Raw genomic sequence first — 20,530 nt, 5'->3', positions numbered from 1 at the left:
TTACTTGGTTTGAATCTAAGCAATAGTGGAGAGGCTATCTTAAATGTCCTTCACCTATAATGAGATTGATGACTACCTTAAATGCTGTCATAGAATCTTCATTAGTAGCTGATGGAAGCAGAAGCAGAGATGCACAGCTAAGCACTGAGTCAAGTCTAGTTGTAGAGAGGGAGGAGTGATGAGCAAAGGGGTCAAGACCATGTTGAGGAAACCCACAGAAACGGTTGACCTGAGCAAGTGGGAGCTCACAGACTCCAAACCATCATTTAAGGAACCTGCATAAGACTGAACTAGGCCTCCTGATCCTGAGTGTCAGTTGGGGGGCTTGGGCAGTCTATGAAGCCACTGGCAATGGAACCAGTATTTGTCCCTAGTGCATGAACTGGTTTTTTTGGAGCCCCTTCCCTATGAAGGGATACTCTCTCAGCCTAGATACAGGATGGGAGGGCCTATGTCCTGCCCCAAATGATGTCACAGACTGTGATGATCCCCCATGGGAGGTATCACCCTCTCTGAGAAGTGGATGGGGGGTAGGATGGGTGTTGGTGGCGGTCATGGGAGGACTGGAAGGAGAGGGAACTTGGATTGTTATGTAAAATAAGATTGTTTTAAATTTAAATTAAAACTATAAAAATAATAAAAATAAATAAATTACTTGGTTTGACCATACTTTTCCTTTGCTGATCTCCCAGCAAACTGAAAGTAATGAATCTTTAAACATTGTAAATTAGCAGGAGAGACATAATTTAAAGTTACATTTCCCTTATCTTTCCTCAGACAAACCTTCTGAAAGCCACCCTGCCTCCCTTTTCCTCCCCAGTCCCTCCAGTCCTTCCTGCCTTTATACTGAGTCATCATTATCATCCTCTGCAAAACCTGTTCCATCCTCCCAGACAAACGGACATTTCTTTCTTACCACCCCCAAGAATGCTAAGAAAGGTCTGGGAGTCCAGACTCTGGAATCAGACCTGGATTCAAATTCCAGTTCCTTTAAAAGCAGTAAGATCTTGCATATTCCATCCAAACCCCACAGCCTCACTGTTCAACTTCACCATGACAGTTTGTTAAAGACTGTCTTGAAAAGATGAGATCAAACAGTGTGCTTCATTGTGTCTTGGCAATTTGCGCAGTAATCACAATGAGAATTGTCAGTGATGGCTTAGCCTCTACCCTAACTGGGTCAAAAATCAACCATTATTTGTTTATTTTTATTACTTTAGTTTTCACATTCACTTTACTTGTTAGGATAATTTATAAGCCTCATCTGTTGCTTATGTCTCCTAGCATATGTATGGTATTCTGTGATTAGCAAATTGACATGAATATGGAAGACACTAGGATATTGGTTGACAATATGAGATTGCCCTTCTGTGACATCACCTGAAAGCATGCGCTTGTCTTTAAGGGCGAGTTCTTATTGGGCCTTTCGTCAGTGTGTCTTCAGAAAGTCCATTTAAAAGCTATGCAGTCTGAGTCTTCTTTTCCTCCTGCCTTATGTCTTGTGACTCGAGGTGCAGATCTAAGCAGAGGTCCTGCTTGTAGGCTGGGCAGCCTCAGGGCTGTCCAGGGAGATGGATGATTTGGTCTCAAAGCAATCAATAAACAGATCAGCACCACAGAGAATGGGAATCAGTGTCAGCTTGGAGTCTGGTCACCAGGATGTTTTCTCACTAAGTGGTTTTCCAGGTCTAGGGCTTTTTATAATAGGATGAGTTCTGTCACTTCTGTGGGCTTCTCATCCCTTCCCCATTCCTCCAATTTGTGTAACAGGGTCTGCTGAAACCAGGTTAATTGCCTCTAGTGGAAGAAAGTGAATTGTCCAAGCCTTTTATATCTTCAAAGATAAAAATACTTTGTTGGCATGTGGTACAAACAGCTGAATAAGCAAAGAGACCAATAACACTCCTTTTACTTTGGAATATAGATTAGATTGAAACATGAAATTGTCAATATTAATCTATTTCTGACCTATAAATACAGTGTACTTCCTGGCCAGGCATGGTGGTGCACACCTTTTATCCCAGTACTCAAGAAGCAGATGCAGGCAGATCTCTGTGAGTTTGAGGCCAGCTTGATCTATATAGTGAGACCCAGGACAGTCAGGACTGTATAGAGAGACCCTGTCTCAACCCCCATCCCCCCCCAAAAAAAAACCAACAACAAAAAAAGACTCCCTATTACTCATCCTACCAGTTATATGAGGCTAAGTTTTCTCCTTATTCTGAATCTCTGCTTGGTGCTAGATATCAGAATACAGAAAATAGAGCTTGTTAATGGACTTTTGCTATGGCTCATTCCAGCATATGTCATGGCAAGTGCAATGCCCTGTGGGCTCTCATGCACAGCCAGTGGATTGCTAAGTAGGATGTATAGTTATCCAATCTTCCTCGAGAGCCAGCTTTTGTTCTTCATAATAAAAGGCCATTTCTTGGTATTTTGTGCCATCACAGCTGCCTCAGGACTGTGTGAAGGGTCTCAAAGGTTGACAATATTATAAATTCTATTGAAGCAGGTATAGTATCTATCCTGTTTATATGTTTATCGCCAGGACCTGGTACCCAGGAGCCCTTGGTAAATATATGCTGACTGAATTGAAAGAATCAAAGGCCCCAACTCTGGTCATCCATCTGGTTAGTTATTGCTCATATGGTCAGGAAACAGCTACTCTGGAAGAGCGTGTTCAGTTCATATTGGACTTTATAATTTCACATCAGAAATGTTCCCACTTGGGGTGCTCACTCCTCCCAGATGGGAATTTCACTATCATGGCCACAGGGCCACCCATACTGTAAATCGGCTTTCTATACTGTTGTACTTTGGACTGGTTCCCTCCCAATTCTTCCCAGATGTGAAACATTCAGGTAGGTTACCAGATTCTCATTTTGTGTTGGTTTTCTGGTTTTGAATTCCCTTGCTCATTGACATGAAGCTCTCTGTTAGTGTCCCATAGAAAGTAGTCATGAATCTAGAAATTTCAGGTAGCTAACAGAACTTTCTGTTATTTCTGGGTTTGCTGACTGAGTTTCACTGCTCTTTGTCACTGATGTCTTTATCAGTTGCTTAACATCTTGAGACTTAAGGTATTTGGTGTAGCAGCGCAAGTCAATGCCTCTGGAACTTGGGCTCTGAAATCCATTCGCAGTCATCGAATAAATTCCTGTTCCACTGTTTAGATTAAGGCCACACTAGATTGGCAAAATCTCACCAGGAAAACCATTGTGTACTTTAGTTTTCTCTCCCATTGACACAACAAATGGAAGTGAATAAGCTTTAGATAGGCAGCTTTTGTTTTTCTGATAGCATCTTAAGGGTTTCTCCAGTTTTTTCAGAACTGTGATTAAATACAGTTTTGCTTCTTTCTCTCACAGTGTTCAAGCATGTATGTGTAATCTCAGTCATTTGGCCCATAAATAATTTTGAGAAAAGCCCATCCTCTTGGTGTTCTTGTATAGGATTTATAATCGGTTTCATTATGGATTTTTTTTTTTTACCAACCCCATGGCAAGTACATAAATGCTGAAGCAACTTTGTTTTCAGTAAGTGACCTCCTTCTAAAATAAGTCAATAAAAGCATAAAAAAAAAAAACCCTAGCCAACTGAAGTCTATTACCTTTGACTAATTCCTCAGCAGGCCTAATCTGATATCAATAAATTGGTCATTAATAAGGGATCTTTTGAATCTATATTTTCATCAAAAGAAGAAACGTTGGCAGAAACAGAATTAGAATTCAAGATCAGTCTCTCCTTTGGCAATGTCCCTTTCTTTTTAAAATTTGAGTGCCTTTTGGTACTTTTTAATGATACAGATTTTAGACTTGAAGCAACTTGGGTGGAAAAGGGGTGGCAAGAAAAGGAAATGACAGTATTTATGGCAATGGCCACGAGATGGCAGACCTAAAATCCAGACTTCTCAAAGTAACATCACATGATCAATTCCATCTTTGATGAGGATGCCTTAAAAGCATGCACTTCCCTGAAAAAAGGTTATCCTAAATTATTAGCCAATTCATTGTATGCACATCAAGAGCGAAAGGCTTTCAGTTAGTAGGCTTCTCTTTCAGCCTGACTTCTAGTGGGCATTATGTCTTCCTACTCCTCCCTGAAACTCCTCCCAGCTCATTTTGGCCACCACCACCATTCATAACATACACAGATATGACACATTGTTTCCTTCCCCGTGTTTGCATCTGCCCTTTTCCTCACATGAACCAAACACATGTTAAATGAAATGAAATGAATGTTAAAGAAAACTCAATTCTATATAATTTTATCTATAAAACCATTCCCACAGAATCTTAATTCTGTTTGCTTTAGATGCTATACTAACAAAATTCTACAGTGCATTCCTTTCCTGTGCACATTTCCTTCTCACAGCAGTAGAATGACGATATATTTTTGTTCATCATTATAATTTGGCTTGTGATAATAGTGGAATCCATGTAAATATAAACAAAGGAGGTCTTATTTAATACAAAATGTTCACATTAAGAAGAGAATTATCAGGGCTGGAGACATGGATCAGTGATTAAGCATACTTACTGCTCTTCCAGAGAACCATAGTTCAGCTCCTAGCACCCACATCTGGTACCTTACACTGCCTGTAACTCTAGCTCCAGGGAACTCCATCACCCCTGCTCCCAGATTCCATTAGTATCCATACACACAGTGCAGACACATACACACACATATACACACATACTAGAAACAAAATTAGATCTGAATGAAAAAAGAACATAAATATCTAGTTCAAAATATAGAAATGCATTCTGTTGCTTTCTATAAAAACTAACTAATAAATGAGTAGTTCCAAATGTACAGTATAAGGGAAATTGAAGTACATAATTTGAACAATTTTATACATACACATACCCACTTGCTAATAAAAGAAACAAATAAACAAGTGCTCTGTTGGCTAAGCCTTGAAATCTCTGATAATTGCTGAATACCAACCAAAAAGTTAATACCATTGGACAAATTTCTTGGCAGTAACTGATCACCATAGACAGTAGATTTCTTTTAGGTAGACATTAAGCAAAGTTTGCCCACAGGGAAGTCCAAATACATAGAATTTCTCACTATCCGTCATCGGTAACCTCCCAGGTCTCTGGTGTAACGTTTCACATACAATGGTCTCACTGGAGGTAAATGGCAACAGAGAATCCTTCTCATTACAGAAGACAAATGATAGAGATGATCAAGCATTGATATCTAACCATATCCTTGTGGTGGACGGTGGAAGTCCATTTCACTTACCTTCCTTGCCTTCCAAACTTATCAATTAATGTAAAGATTTTTAAAAATTACTTATTTGTATTTTGTGTATATCGGTATGTTGCCTGCATGTGTGCTTATATGAGGGGTGTTTAATTCCCTAGAACTGGAGTTAAAGACAGTTGTGAGCTGCCATGTGGGTTCTGGGAATTGAACTCCAGGTCCTCTGGAAGAGCTGCTAATGCTCTTATCTGCTGAGCCGTCTTTCCAGCTCCCTGTAAACATATTTTTCAAATGGGAATATTTTGTTGTTGTTTGACATTGGTTAGACTGTGTACTTGACCTTAACTTTTAAAAGGTTACCTTTCAGAACACATTCCCATTTCCCCAAATTCTCATGCTACATGAAATCACATCTTTCCCACTTCTGTGTGGCCTTTTGACTGGAGTGATATTGAACAGTTTTTAACCAAGTCAGGCCTGGCTGTCTGGGATGCCACTCTTCTGTGGTACACAGACCCTTTTCTCCACTCAAAAGCTGTTTTCTCCTTTAAGTTTGTTTGTGAAACAGATGTCAGCTTATGAAAGTCAAATGCTCCGTCAACAGAAACCAATTTTAGGAGTTTCTTTGAAATACTGTCTTGAAAGTAAGAGACTCATTACATGTTTAGATATATTAAATAGAAAGAGGGGCCTGGCATACAATAAGGCAAAACTTTCAAATCTCTAAATTTGGTGGTGTCCATGTTCTGTAATAGTAATTGCTAGCATATATCACATGGTCTAGTCAGAAACTGAACAAAAGTCTCTGTGTGCATTATCACATTTAATTTTTATAGTCATTCCTCTTGGTTCACTTACAAGGAAATCTAAGTTTCAGAGACATTAAATGATCACCCAGTTATGAAAGCAGTAAGCAATGTTGGCATGCAGATCCAGGAATATTTGGTTGCAAAGCACAGGCACTAAGGATTGGTAGCTTTTCTAAATGACCCCAGTGATCATTTAGAGAGTAAGCATCTTAAGAAGCTAAGGTACTCAAAAGAAAGGCTACCCTGCATTCTCCTACCATGCCTCACCTTCTCTTTCTCCCACTCCCTCTCCTCCTCTTCCATCCCCTGCCTCCATTTCTTGCTTTGAGACCTAGTCCACTGAGTAGTACTCAGTCACACCTCACTGCTAAGACTTGGGTAACTAGACAACAGTCCCTCCCACACTTCTTTCACACATTGCCTCTTTATCAACTTATCAAAGGGAAAGAAATTGTCTGGATGGTTTAGGGTTGGTCTCGTGGCTCTTCCTGATATTCTACTTCCTCCGACCTTGAACCTTGTTCAAGTAGGGAAATCATTTGGCTTCATATTCACCAACATTTGCACATCTATAAGGTTAAGCATGTTAGCATTTGCCATCTCAGTGCCACAGGTGTCCCTGTGTGAGAGCTAGCTTTTCAAGACACTTGCATTTGGGGCAACATACAAGGTAAACCAGCTGCCCCCCCCCATCACATATTAAGCTAGAATTCAGGTAGAAGCTGCTGCATAGAGCAAAGAACTTTCCCAAGACTCTGTGGCCTCTGTGATAGGAAATTCCAGTCGGGGTCTATGAGGTTTCAAACAATGAATCATTGGTAATTGGAATTAGCTTTTCTTTTTCTTTTTCTTTTTCTTTTTCTTTTCTTTCTTTTTTTTTTGAGGTTGGGTACAGGCAAGTGGCAGAGCAAACTGCATTATAGATATGGCCCCCCAGAGCCTAGCCTTTATGAATCTGCTCTGTTCTTTATCCCTGATGAGACTCAAATATGTCTCACCTTGTATATAGCACCTTGTGCAAGCTACTTCACTTTTTTGCTAAAGGTCTTATACTGGTATGACACATCATTGTGTCAGTAGGTGGGGTAAATATTAATTAATACAAAAGGCCACCTCTGTCTCCAGTTGCCATTTGAAAAGATACCTTTAAGACAGAGGCACCCTTTCCAGGAGTGATCACAACAAACCTCCACCCAGCACTCACCCTAGGGGTGAGAGAGAGGCTGTTTTGAACAAGATCTTTCGTCACCGTCTGTCTTAAGTCACCTCCTACTGAACTTATGGTTGAAGATTCAGGGTCATAAGGGAAAGAAAACAACAATTAACTGGGAAAAGTTGATTGAGCAGTTTTTTTTTTCCCACAGTCTGATTGGAGCATGACTGCCTGAGGCTGGGCACCATACATAATGTGGGTCCACCCTCATATGTCATTATCCAAACGTTTCTTAATGGAATGCATTTTTTCCCAAGCATCTGCTTTTGTAATTGAGTGTGTTCCTAAAGATGGGTTAACTAACTCAAACAAGAGACCACAAGAAAAAAAATGTGTTCATGCTTCTGCTCCAGTCCAATTTATAACAGCCCCTAATTGGCTTACTTCACTTGTAACTCTTAAAATTAATTTTAGATTCCCTCTCCAAGCTCAACAGAATGACAGCAGCAGGGAGTGAAACAGAAATGTTTACAATGCACCTTTTAAATTGACAGTAGTAAGTGCCGTAGCTGTGTATTACTGTCAGCCGATACCGAAGCTCTCCTTGTGAGGGTTAGCTATGGGCGACACACAAAAGGAGACATTTATCGTGAGCAGAAGGTAGCCTTCAGCCCTCTTTGTGCTAGTCCCTGGAGGATGTTTTTCAGGGTGGCTAAAACCATTTTTTTCCCTGTGTTTTATTAGCTGTGTCTTGACTACCTCCTACAAAGTGAATGACAGTTTAGGGTTATTAAGTGTGTTCCTGTGCGTATTTTTATCCATTGTTAACCCCTACTAAATGCATGGGGGGCACAGAACTCCTCCTCTTTCCCCTCCATTGTTGCCCATATTTGTTAAAGAAGTTATTCTCCTTGACGTTTGTTTAGGCTGCACTTTGATAAAATGCTGTCTATGCTCCACTTTCTCAGCTTGGCACACAGCAGATCCCATAGATTTATTTCTCTTTGCATTATCTTATCTTCTTTGCTAGCATATTTGGGCTTCCTTTTCATATTTTAAGCTATATTTTGGTGCACAGACAGATTACCTCAGTAACTGTATACTAATGTATAGCAGTGTTCAAAAGATAATGTTGCAAGCTTCCAGTACATACCTACCTACCCATACTAAATGACTAAGAATGTATTTATATGTAATTCTTATGTTGTCTGTGAATTTAAAAAAAAAAAAGATAGCTTGAATGCAGAAAGCGATTTAAAGGGCTAGCAACATTTCTAGTTGATGAAACAGAATCAATTTCTGAAGCAGAGTAAACCCCAGCCTGGATTCAGGAAGCAATGTATTTTTCAAAAAAAGAAGAATTTTTGTTTGTTTATAGTCAAGCGTTTTGTCATTTGTGTACTCTTCTCAGTTGAAACTTTTTAGAATGGTGGTTCATAACTGCAAATATTTTTAAGTTTTCAAGTGGCTCAACCAAAATTCTCCACATGGGGAGAAAACCAGAAATAGTTAACATAAGCCTCCTGCTCTATTGTCTCTGCAGACCTTCACATTACTGAGTGTGGGTGCTCTGTGGCAGTATATTGGCAAGTGGGTTCTCAGGAACCATAAAGGTATAGATATATGATGTGGGCTGGCAAAATAAAGCTCATCTTTACTAGATTATTCTCATTATCACTCTAAAAAAGAAAACCTTTGAATCAAAGACAATGAAAACTGCACAGAATTTGCCTCACGGTGTTTGAAAATACTACTGTAGGTGGAACAGTTTGTGAAGATTTTCTCCAGTTATTTTATAAAGCCTGTTGAATAAAACGCAGTGCAGTGACTCTGCCAACCTAGAGTGTTAGCCTGGCATAGATAGCTGTACAAATGTAGTCAGAGATAGTCTTCACCTTTGCAAATGTCTTGATGGGTAATGTCATCATACATTTGTATCCTTATGTGTTTTTATTACCTTCTGATAGTTGCTGCTTCAAAGAATACAATTATTTACTATAAATTTCAATATGTTTTAAGGGGAATCATATTAATTTTGGCCAGTATTTAAGTGAGGCTTTCAAAATATATATAATCTTCATTAAATAAATTTTACTGCAAGTTTTATAGTTGTATAGTGCAAACATATTATAAGACAGTTTGGTCAACCAAAATAAAAATATGAAGAAACAAATGGATTGTTTTTATGAATATTAATGTTAGTGAATGGCCTTGAAAGTACTTTCACAAAAATTGTTTTATGAGTTCTATTTTGTGATAGCATCTATAAAGAATTAGGAACTAATTTGTATTTTTCTTTAGCACTAAAGTGAGAATTAAAAGTTATTTTACTGGGACTACTTATGTAGCCTAGTGGTTAAGTGCCTATCAGGAATATATAATGCCGAGGTTCAATTCCTGGTGATAATAATAATGATAATAATATCATTATATTTGTGACTCATCATAATTCATAATTATATTCATAATGATATTATTATTATTTGGACTTTTAATAATTTTATAAAAGGAAAAATAAGTATTAAACACTTAGAAAGCATGAATCACCAACTCATGGGGAAAGGGGAAGTTTTGAATGATTTTGGGTTATGGTAACATTTGAATCTTTGGGTTATGGTAACATTTAGAGGTTGTTATTAAAGCTGTGCAACATCAAACTTTGGACGAGGAAATGGGCAAAGGGGGCAAAAGTAGACACGAAAAGCCTTGTTAGGAGATCCCTGATATTTTTCCAATGGGAGTCAACCAGGATTGTCCCAGACCTGCACATGTGAAAACTGTGCACTCCGGTCTAAACATCAAGGCTGAGGATGATAGAGAACACATAAGTAACCTTGGTGAGAAGCTTTGGAAGCTTGTACCTGATGTATCCGATGTCTCTTGGTGAGTTCAAGGATTTACTTACAGTACTCAGCATTTACTCTGATGGTGTTTCTGGCAGAAGGAAATGTAGAAAGGAATAAGCAGAAAGCTATTCACGGTAACTCTGTGCCTCTCACATTCACCACTCAGGATCCTGTTGGATATACACTATTTCACGAACTCGGGAAAGTTGGAGACACCTCTAGTGGCATGTAGCAGGCTGCCCTACCTCTGTTGTAAGTGCAAGAGACATCTGTGCCAGAAATAAAATATTTTATTGCTTATAACTCAGAGATCAGTGTTATCAGGTTTGCATCTATTTCACTTGCAACTGGTCCCACCAAGACCAGAACACGTTCATTCAGCTGTTTGTATTACAGGTGAGCAACTCTGAGTTTAGGGAGCTTGCATACTTTGTAATAGGCAGTGGCATGTCTGCCCATTGCTCATCACTGTAATATGGCATAGCAAGAATATCTACCCTTTGACCCAGAAAGAGACTACCTGTGTCCTTCCATGCTCATTGTTGTACAAATATCCCAGAAAGATTTACCAGAAAAGAAGATAATACCTTTGCTTCTAAAATGTACTGAGTCACAAGACCCCTGATGAACAGTTTCCCAGTAAACTTAAATGTTTCCACAAGTCTCTAAGACTTTTATCCGCATTTTCAGTGACTTCATATAGCCATAAGGAATATCCATAGGGAGAGAGCACAATTTACACGCTTCCTTAAATTGATCTTTTAAGTAAGTAACACCCATTTAAAAAGATATTTTGGTGCCAGCTTAGGGGTGGGAGTAAAATGTTACAGTGGCCTGTGTATTGTATCCAGGGATGTTAGAATGGCTAACATTGGAATTAATTGGGAAGTTTAAATTAAGTGTCTCTGATTTTCTCCCCATATAGAGAAATTTGGTTCAATGATTCAAAAACTTAAAATAAAAATGTTTTTGGTTCTCCATCTCCATTTTTAAAAATGTATTTGTGAAAAGGCCATGGGTAATACAGCTTGGATGGAAACCTGAGCATATGAGCTCTCTCCCTGGTGTGAAGTCCACACAGCCTCTTCAGCAGAACATTTTAGAGGAGTGTGCAGCTGCAGGGTGGAGAGCAGGTCAGCCATCTCCACATGTTATCTGCTGAAGCTGGGTAAAAGCAGGTCCACCATCTCCACATCTTATCTGGTGAAACTGGGTATTGATGCTCAGATACAAGTCATCTGAGCATTAGTGGAAGACAGCAAGACCCATACATACCCCTGTCATGAAAAGGAGTGTGTGTGTAGTGGATGGGGATCAGCAATCCAAATAATGGCTACCTTGTTCAAATATCTAGAAGAGGGCAATTCTGATGATAGGGATAAGAAAGTACAACCCAGAAGCATGACCAGATTTTAGTCTTGGGACTTATATGCATGAAAAGTTCCCAATAATGAGGCTTCCCTGGGGCTATGAGGTTTTCTGAGGCATCTAGAATGTTTCATAAATGACCCAGGGAGTAGGGGCAGAGAAGGAATCAATGAAACACACTCAAATAAAGCCATTTTCTTGTCAAAAATTGTTCCAGACTATCCCAGGTTGCAATTTGTAACAAATAACATACCAAAAAGTAGACTCTAAAGATAGGAGGAAACAGCTTGAAACTTCCAAATAGGCAATAATCGTGAATAAATTCAGAAGGAAAACTTTCATTTTTATTTATTATTTGTGTATGTATATATATGCACACACACACACACACACACACACACACACACACACACACACACACACACACACGTCCTTGAATTCGTAATAATGTGGGAGGAGTAGCACATTTGTCACAATATACCTGTGGAAGTTAGAGGACAACTTTGTGGAGTTGGGTTGCAGGAAACTGAATTCAGCTTGTCAGGCCTGTGAGCCAAGTTCCTATAACTGCTGAGCCATCTTGCTAGCCCTAGATTTCTTATTTTTGAAGAGGAATAAGAACACCAATAATGTTTTCAAAGTTTGTAAAATGAAATAGTGAACATATCTACTAATAGAACCAATATTTTGAGCACCTACAGGTCTTTCTAGAAGCTGGAGCTACCAAGGATGAATGAGGTCTCAAGTTGATAGGGTATCACAAGTAATAAACATGAATCCTGTCGAGTGATGAAGGGTACCATGGGGAACTTAAACAGTATGATGTTTAAGGGTGACAGGTGGGGCAACATTGTGAGAGCTAGTAACTGCAGAAGATATATTTGGACTTGAATCTAGAGGCAGAGGAGTTGTGTGATGCAGGTAAGGCCCATGGAATAAAAACAAGGGCCACATTCACTAAGTATATTGAAAATGGAAAGGAGACCCTCGGAAAGACCTTGACCTGACATGAGAAGAAAAATGTCATATGAAAGACCTCACATGATAATGAATTTGCTGTCTGGTTTTGTTGGGTTGCCTTGAGGACATAGAGCGTTACTTGGCAGAGGATGGGATGATGGATGAATAGAATTGTGTTAGGAATAGATGCTTATTTTGGCCCCTCCCATTTCTAATTTGTATCTGTGTCTCTGAAGCCTTTGAAAGAACTCTTCTCTCAGATGACACAATGAGCTAGTCTTAGTGATTCTGACCCAGCTACTTTGTCCATCTGAGAGAAAAGTGTAGCTCATCTTAAGTACTGTTTATAATATTTTCCCCAGAGGTAATAGTTTGTGGCTCAATTGAATTACAAATGCCAATTATTTGAGGACTTTTATTGTTTTTCATTTTACTAAAAGGATCACAATCATCTTTATCTTACCAGACAGGAAGCACTACTTGCGGCTATCAGTGAAAAAGATGCAAACATTGCCTTGCTGGAATTGTCTGCCTCCAAAAAGAAAAAGACCCAGGAAGAAGTCATGGCTCTGAAGCGGGAAAAAGACCGACTGGTGCATCAGTTAAAGCAGCAGGTGGGGCACCCTGCACGCAAGGTGTGTCTTGCTGGGTCTGGGGCCTGAGTGCTTTCCCTGGGTTTTGCTATTCTTCATTCTCCCATGTCCATTCTGCAGGCTCAAGCAGCTACAACCAGGTAGGAGCAAAACGGCCTGCACTGTTGCTAGAAAACCATGTTACTGCTTCCTTGTTGATGTGCATGCAGCTGGGCTTGTGTGGTTTGCTACTGGCACTGCTTTCCTTTCTTTTGTATTAGCATCATCTTCCCAGAAGTAGCTCTCAACTCTCTTCCTTTCAGTAGACTTCCACTTCTAATTATATCCTAGAAATGCCTAATTAGACTTTGGGGACTCTCTTTCCCTTTGGTTTTGCTCACTTTCTGGGCTCTGTGCAGAACCACCTCATCTAGTTCCAGAGGTTTCTTTCTCTCTCTACTTCCAGCTTTTGTTCTTCAGCTGTTTCCTCCAGGATCTTTCAGCGAAGGAGCATCTCCCAATAGACTAGGCTTAGAGACCTGTCTGCCGTTATTCATTCTAATTTAAAATCACCTTTTTGGCCCAATTATCTATTTCCTTCTCTCTAGGCCATTGTGCTTGTCTTAGAGAAATGGAAGGAGAGACAATCCTAACTTTTACAGAAAGCTCTTTGCTTTGGGGAGGGGTTTCTGAAAGCAGCTTAAGAAGAAATAATTGTATCTGAAGTATACTGGAAAACCATCTCTGAAATCTATAGATGTTCTTTCTTCTCCATATATAACTTGGCAGACAACCAAAGTTATCTCAGTGGTAGAGAACTTGACTAACCCTGTGTTCTCTCCCCAACATGGGTGGAGGATGGAGAAATCACTTCTATATATAATGAGGGCTTGGGTAAAGCAGTGGTTAAAAATATTCCTTCAGATTCTTAATTTATAAAACTTATTCAGCTCAATGGTATGTGGCCTCATAAGGTGGCTTCCACATTTCAACTAGAACCTGTGGCTCTGAAACTCTAAATGGCACATGGTCACTGTGTAGAGTGTCTACATGGATTTGGGGCCCTGGGACTGACTCTTTGCCCGATAAGATGAACTATGCTGAACACAGTACCTAGGGATAGAAAAACCTCCTCACCCTGCAAAATGCCATCTCTTTCCCTCCTTGGGAAGGAAAAGGCATTCTTTGGCAGTGAGCTTAAGTCCATTTCCCATAGGACTACCTTGCTGAAAGACAGAGAGAGAACCGCCATGCCTGGACACCTTCTCCTTGCAGAGGGAGGGTCTCGGTTGCTGTCAGACATTGGGGTCATTCCACAGAGCGGCATGCCTCACTAGCACTGGCCCCGGGGCTTGGGGACCGCTTAGATCTGACCTCTTTGTTTGGGGCTGTGCGTCTTCTACACTGGATTTTCCAACCACTTGGCCTTAGTAAGTCAAGATGAGTCTCTTTCTTTGCTTTCCCCTAATTCCTTCCCTGAGCACCCAGCACCCTCCTCTCCTGCACCTAACCATTGTAGCTTTCTCCCACAGGTTTATAGATCTAGGAAACAGCCCCCGTGCTCAAATATACCGTGCACTTGTGATGCTGGCTACAGCCCAGATTTTACGGCCAAGTACCACGGGTCCAGCTACGATGCACACATGAGCCAAAGGTCTCAGGTCAGTCAGCTGCTAAGGAGACACACCCCACTGTGGCGGGTGGGAGTGCAGAAGAATACTTTTACCTTGACTGTCACCTCTTGTACAGATTTCTAGGACTTGGTAGCCATAAAGTCTGAGACCACACAGATCATTTTGTAATTTGCTGTAGTATTATTTCATTTCTTTTATTTTTCCAAATGGTTCCAAACTTGGTGGCTGCCCTTCAGAATCAAATAGTTTGGTCAGTCTGCAAAGCAGGGGTGGGGCGGAGTGGTACTACCAATCACAGGGGACTTTTTTTCTCTCTCTTATGTGCATTTTTCTCCATATCATATTGACCTTGCCTAGTTTTTTTTTAAATGCTTTTCTCTCTCTTTCTCAGCATCATATCTGCATTATCAGATACCAGTAAGAACTGAGGGAAACTGTACAAAGCCTTCATTCTTGAGACAACTTTAGCTTGGAGGTCAAAGGACTCTTGGAAATCCTAGCTGTGTGAGTTAGGCTCCCAACCAGAGTCAGCAAAGTTGAAGGGTTTTCATGGAGATGGGGAGAGCAAAGAAGGAAGGTGAACTCCCTGGTAACATGCTCAGCTTTGAAATCCTTCCTCCTCCCTCATCTACCACACAGTGATAAATATCCCACGTTTTAGTATTTTCATTACAAGAGATTATGACTCTCAGAATAATTGTTCATTTACTTATAATGTCAGTTCCTTCTCCCTTTCATTGAGTTTGCCATGGTATAGTCTATATGATCAGAACCCCTTGGGGATTTTTTTTTTACTTATCTTCATAGCAGCTCTGCACATTGGTGCCAGAATTTTCTCTCTTTTTAAGGGGACAAAATTCAGGTTCAAGAGCATAGAATTATTTAGTCCAAAGACCCACAGCTGGTAGTATGCCTCTGGGTTTAGAACTATCTACCCCTCTGCAACACATACACACATACTCCATCGCAAACAGGAAGAAATCCTAAGTGACAACTAGCAGGATACTTCCAAAAAATTGTGACAGTACTTTATAAGCATGACATCATTGCTTAAAATCCCAGGTAAGACTTCCACCAATGCCAGCCTGAAATTCTTAGGTTTTGGAGTTTGATTGCCTTAGAAGTATTGTCTATATTGTGAGTTCCTACTATGTGCTGGGAGGGAGTCTAAAGTCTTTGCATGCATTCACTCATCAAACTGCAATGAACATGGGGGTTGGGGCTCTTAGAGAGAGAAAGGCAGTGTCCAGAGAGGCTAAGCACATTGCTTAGGCCACACAGTCCTAAGTGGATTTTTCCAAAGACATCCATGGTTAAACTGCTTCCTTTGAATTTGTTTTCTAGACTAGTTATCTGGATGATTGCAGATTCCTCCCTAATCATCACTTTCTTCATTTATGTAACAGGCTAATAAGCTGATCCAAAGACTTGAAGTGCAGTGCTTGGCACATGCCTGGCACATCACATAACAAGTGCTATATTTATATATGTGGTCTATTCCTTCTGCTATTGTTACTGCTGCCAAAACTACTAATTACTACTCCTGCCAGTCCTGCGTAGCAGTTTAATTTTTAATTTGTTGCCATTGTAGTGCATACAACTGACAGTTGAAGCTCACTGAGAATATAATGTTGAAGTGTGGTAGAGAGAGAAGACAGATGCTAGCACCTAGTCTTCCTAGTTCTCTTTCCCTAACTCTCAAGCACTTGGAAAAAAATCAAGCAGACATGTCAAGAACCCTAGATCCCAGTCCCAGCTCATTCTAAAGAAGCCCATGGTACTCATTAAATTTTCTTGGTTTGTGACTTCATCCAGTGGGGATAGATAACTGGCCAGGAAAGGTGAGCCTGGGATCTCTCTTGTTTTCACCTCATGGGTGGTTGAAGAGAACAAAGCTCTCTCAGAGGCAAGGACAATGGAAATGAAGGAAGATTGTGCAGTTGGCTACTTCTGTGTCTGAATAGGTAGTGAGGCTTTCTGGTTCATGAGAGATACCATGTTATACAAACTGCCATTTTGTATCTTACACAGAGAAAGTCTCTCCACTGCCCAGTCCTGGGCGACTGAACAGAAGTATTTCATTCATCAGTCACCACAGTCATTGAGCCCTACTAACCCAACCTTGGCACTCAGAGACCATTTCTTGTGGGAATGCATAATTATAGATGCCAAGTGCCATGCCAAGTGCCACACACACACACACACACACACACACAACACACACACACACACATACACACACACACACACACACACACACACACACACACGGTCATTTCTTTTTTCTTATCTTCTTTACGTCAAGATCTCTGTTAGGTGCTTGAGGTTCATCTGTTTTTCTACCACAATGCATCATCTTGTTTTGAAATTGGCCAATCCAACATTCCAATAGGCCTGAGAGCAGAGCTAGGCTCTTCCAACACATACTTCTCAGAATTCGGTGTTGCAGCTTCTAAGGATTCTCATGAGTTGGCTTGCGTATTTAGAAGCATTGCCACTTCCACTAAAGCTACAGTAAAGACTCATGCCAGTGTGTCCCATCTCCTGAGATTTTCAGCTGATGCTAGAGTGAAGCCTTTTGGCAGAATGCTCCCCTCACTTTCTGGCAGCCTCAGCACTGTGCCTTCAGGATGACTGCTGCACCCTCCTTCCATGGTGGTTTGTCTAGGCCTAGAAGTATAATTGGCTGCTGGGCCAGCCATTCTTTGCATCAATGAGCAGAATAGAATCTTCTCTAAAGATAAGTCTCATTTTGTTCTTATCACCCTCTAGCCTTTACTAATGAAACCCTTGTTCACTTTTCCTTGACTTGGGATTAAAGGCAAACTGAGACCAATGTACTCTCTGCCTTGCATAAGCCATTCCATTTGCTGATAACACTTTTCCCTCTTTTCTTCACTGGCTTTCATTCAATCTCAGTGCAATATCACTTCCTCAAGGAAGCCTTTTGGAATCTTCTCAACTGGATCACAGCCTCCAATTTGTCCCTTTACACTATGTACGTATCTATTTCTTAGCACTTGTAAGATGAAATTTTACCTTGCTACTTTGTGATCTCCAAAAAAGATGACCTTGTGACCTTTATTATTCACCATTTATCTCCAGGCCCACCACAGTAGCAGGCTTATAGTATGTTTTTAGCAAACACTTGTTGAATGTGTAAATGAATGAGAAATGGGGCATTTATAGTTTCACATTCCTTTTGGGCAATATTTCACCACTTAAGTCTCTCTGGTATCCTAGACTCTACAGAGGGTGGGAGAGAACTCATATTGATACTTGCCCTTTCCTGCTCTTGTGGGGCCTCTCTCAGGCCCATAGCATTTGAAATGGTGGCTAATTCAATCCCTTTCTCCAAATCTCTTAACCCTGTTCTCCTTTGAATTCCTTCCAGTATCCTGGGTCCTTCTTGAGTAAAATGTCACTCAGATCCCAGATGTAGAAGACAATTCTTATTATGCAGGGACCCCTCCATTCCAACCCTGGTAACTTCTGAGTGTCTCATAAATCAATTTGCTGAGAAATACCATAACTCCTCTTACACAGCTATCAGGCAAGCCAAAGGTGATATGAAGTGAGTTCAGAAATTCCAACTATTCCTGACAATGACAGAATCTGTATGACGTTCCTCCAGTGTTGACATTGCATTCTTTCTAGAAGTAAGAGAGCCATGCAGATTAACCTTCGGTTTCTTGCTGAATTTTAAAAAGAAGATAAAAGATTAAACATAGTATGGTAGAGGAGGCTTTTGACTCAGTCTAACTTGTTTTCCTCACATTCCCACTCCTTCACAAGCACACACCTCTAGTGGCATGTCCCACCACTCAAAAAAAAAAAAAAATCTGGCTTCCAGATTTGTACAGTTTGGGGAGAGGCTCTCAACTGAGAATGAGTTAAGTTTTAGGTTTTTTTTTCCTTCCTCTAGGGAGTTCTAAAAATTATCAAAAATTACTATCTTTTGGTCTTTGGTGTCGTGAATCCAGCCCCAACCCCCAACTCCTTTCCTTTGCCCTTGGGAAAAAAAAAAAGGACTAACTTCAAAATAATTAATTCTGAAACCATTGGATTTGCCTGCTGCTAAAGGGTTTTTGAAGAAAGCTTAAATCTAAATCTTACCCCCTAAGCCTTATTCCCAAATGCTTCCCTGTTGCTGAAGCACTGATAGGCACATCCTTGATGAAAATGCCTTTTTAAATGAGGGCCAGACACCATTGTTTAGTGAAAATTAGAACCAGCTTATTTCTCAGAACTAGTTAGAATACTTCTGAGATCAGATAGAGTGTGTTTAGGCTCTATTTTCCTTCCCTCCCAGGTCTGGGCATCGATCTGAGCCATCAGGAAAGAAGCAGGTCAGTTGGGAGCAGGAAGGCGTTAGAGGAGAAGACAGGTCCACTGATTCACTGTATTTCCCCCAGAGTTAGCAGGGAGGGCCTTGTCTTGGTAAACATTTGGATGATCATGCCAGGCCATCACAGGGTACTCTGTTTGGGCACAATCTCCCTTCCTCCCTTAGGTTGTCTAAAAGTCAGGAATGTCTTCAAGGATTAGCTAAACAGATATGGCCATGAATGGCAGAAGCCAGAGGCTACCCTCCAAAGTGTCCAGGAGAGAGCTTCATGAGGCTAGCATCCTAATCACAACTCGATATGAGCATGAATAGATGCCTGTTGAGGGGAAAGCCAAAGTCAACCCATTTATCAGCCAGGTCTGTCCCCTCCCCTTGAGAATAAGGAACTCTATTGTTCACTTACGTTTCTCTTGCATCATATGTAGATGACTATTATAGTTTGTGGGGTAAGCACAATTAAGCAGCAGTACAAGAGCTGCATGTAGTAGGGTTCCCATAGCCTCTTGTTGTGCTTGGATGCGCTCCAGAAAAGCTTGATTTGATCCCAGCATTGTAATGCATCACAGACCTACTTCAGATTGAGTTGCCACAATGCAAATGCATTGGTTGTTCCAGCTGACTCCCACTGGGTTAAGTTGTTCCTGTTCCCCTGTTAGGATGTAGCCACATCTCCATCTTTGACTTCAATGCATTGTGTCTGAAGTGTGCTCCAGAGAACCCCCTTCAAATATACTCAGATCCCTTCTACAAGGGCTGGCTGTTCTCAAGGAGGCAAAACTCGATGTTAAAAAAAATGCTTTTTTTGTTAATATCCTGTATTTGGATAGGATTCTGGTCTGTATTTCAGGCTGCATATTTTCCTTCCCCTAAGCTAATGCCTTAACCCAACACTCAAGGAATCCATTTGGCCCACCAGGGTATCCCAGAGTATGTTCAAGGACCCTGGAGGCTAACTATTTTCTGTTATTCCATGTATCCCTCCAGTCCTTCTTAAGAGGGCATCTTCCTAGACCATTTAAGGGACACTGTGGACCACCTGTGAGTCTGATCAGAAAATCATGTTGTAAACAGGTTAGCTCCTGTTTCTAAGCATGGGTGGAGTACCTCTGCCATATGTCTGCACTCTAGCTACAGAAATGATGACTTCATCTTTGAGCACTGACTGTGCATTTATGGTTTCTACCACCAGTAAAGTTGCTATTAGCTCATGAAAGAGACAGGAGGACAAATTTCTGCTGCTTTGGGTAGATGAGAGGTTTTTTGTTTGTCTGTTTAAGTATTTCCTTGCCTGCAGGGTCAAAGAGTGCTTCTTGCAGAAACAGAAATTGCTGGTGTATCTGATGGGAAGTTTATGGCCTGTCTTTTGTGACAAATGTCTGTCTAACTTGGATGTTCCCAATTATGTTTCAAGGCTCCTAGAATAAGTATTTCTAGTTGTTAGTGTTTGGTCATGAGGGGGCCCACTTGTAAAAGGTTCATGTGTTGAAGGCCTTATCTCCAGGTCCAATGCTGGTGGGAGATGACTGTACCACCTCTTGTATTACAATGACATTATTAGAAGGTAGTGGGGGAAAGTAGGGCTAGAACCTATTTAAAGAGAGTAGGTACTTGGGGCTTAAAAGACAT

General features: G+C 40.6%; 1 protein-coding gene across 1 annotated transcript in view; it reads left to right on the top strand.

Moving 5' to 3' along the window:
• Positions 1-20,530, top strand: part of Erc2 (ELKS/RAB6-interacting/CAST family member 2) — a 673,320-nt gene that overhangs the window by 615,792 nt on the left and 36,998 nt on the right. Inside the window, exon 16 of the mRNA XM_035453246.1 lies at positions 12,817-12,964. Coding sequence (XP_035309137.1) covers positions 12,817-12,964 — 148 coding nt within the window. The remainder of the gene's footprint in view (positions 1-12,816; positions 12,965-20,530) is intronic.

The sequence above is a fragment of the Cricetulus griseus genome, assembly GCF_003668045.3.
Source record: "Cricetulus griseus strain 17A/GY chromosome 1 unlocalized genomic scaffold, alternate assembly CriGri-PICRH-1.0 chr1_1, whole genome shotgun sequence".
Lineage (NCBI taxonomy): Eukaryota > Metazoa > Chordata > Mammalia > Rodentia > Cricetidae > Cricetulus > Cricetulus griseus.
This window is presented reverse-complemented; position numbering and strand designations above follow the sequence as displayed.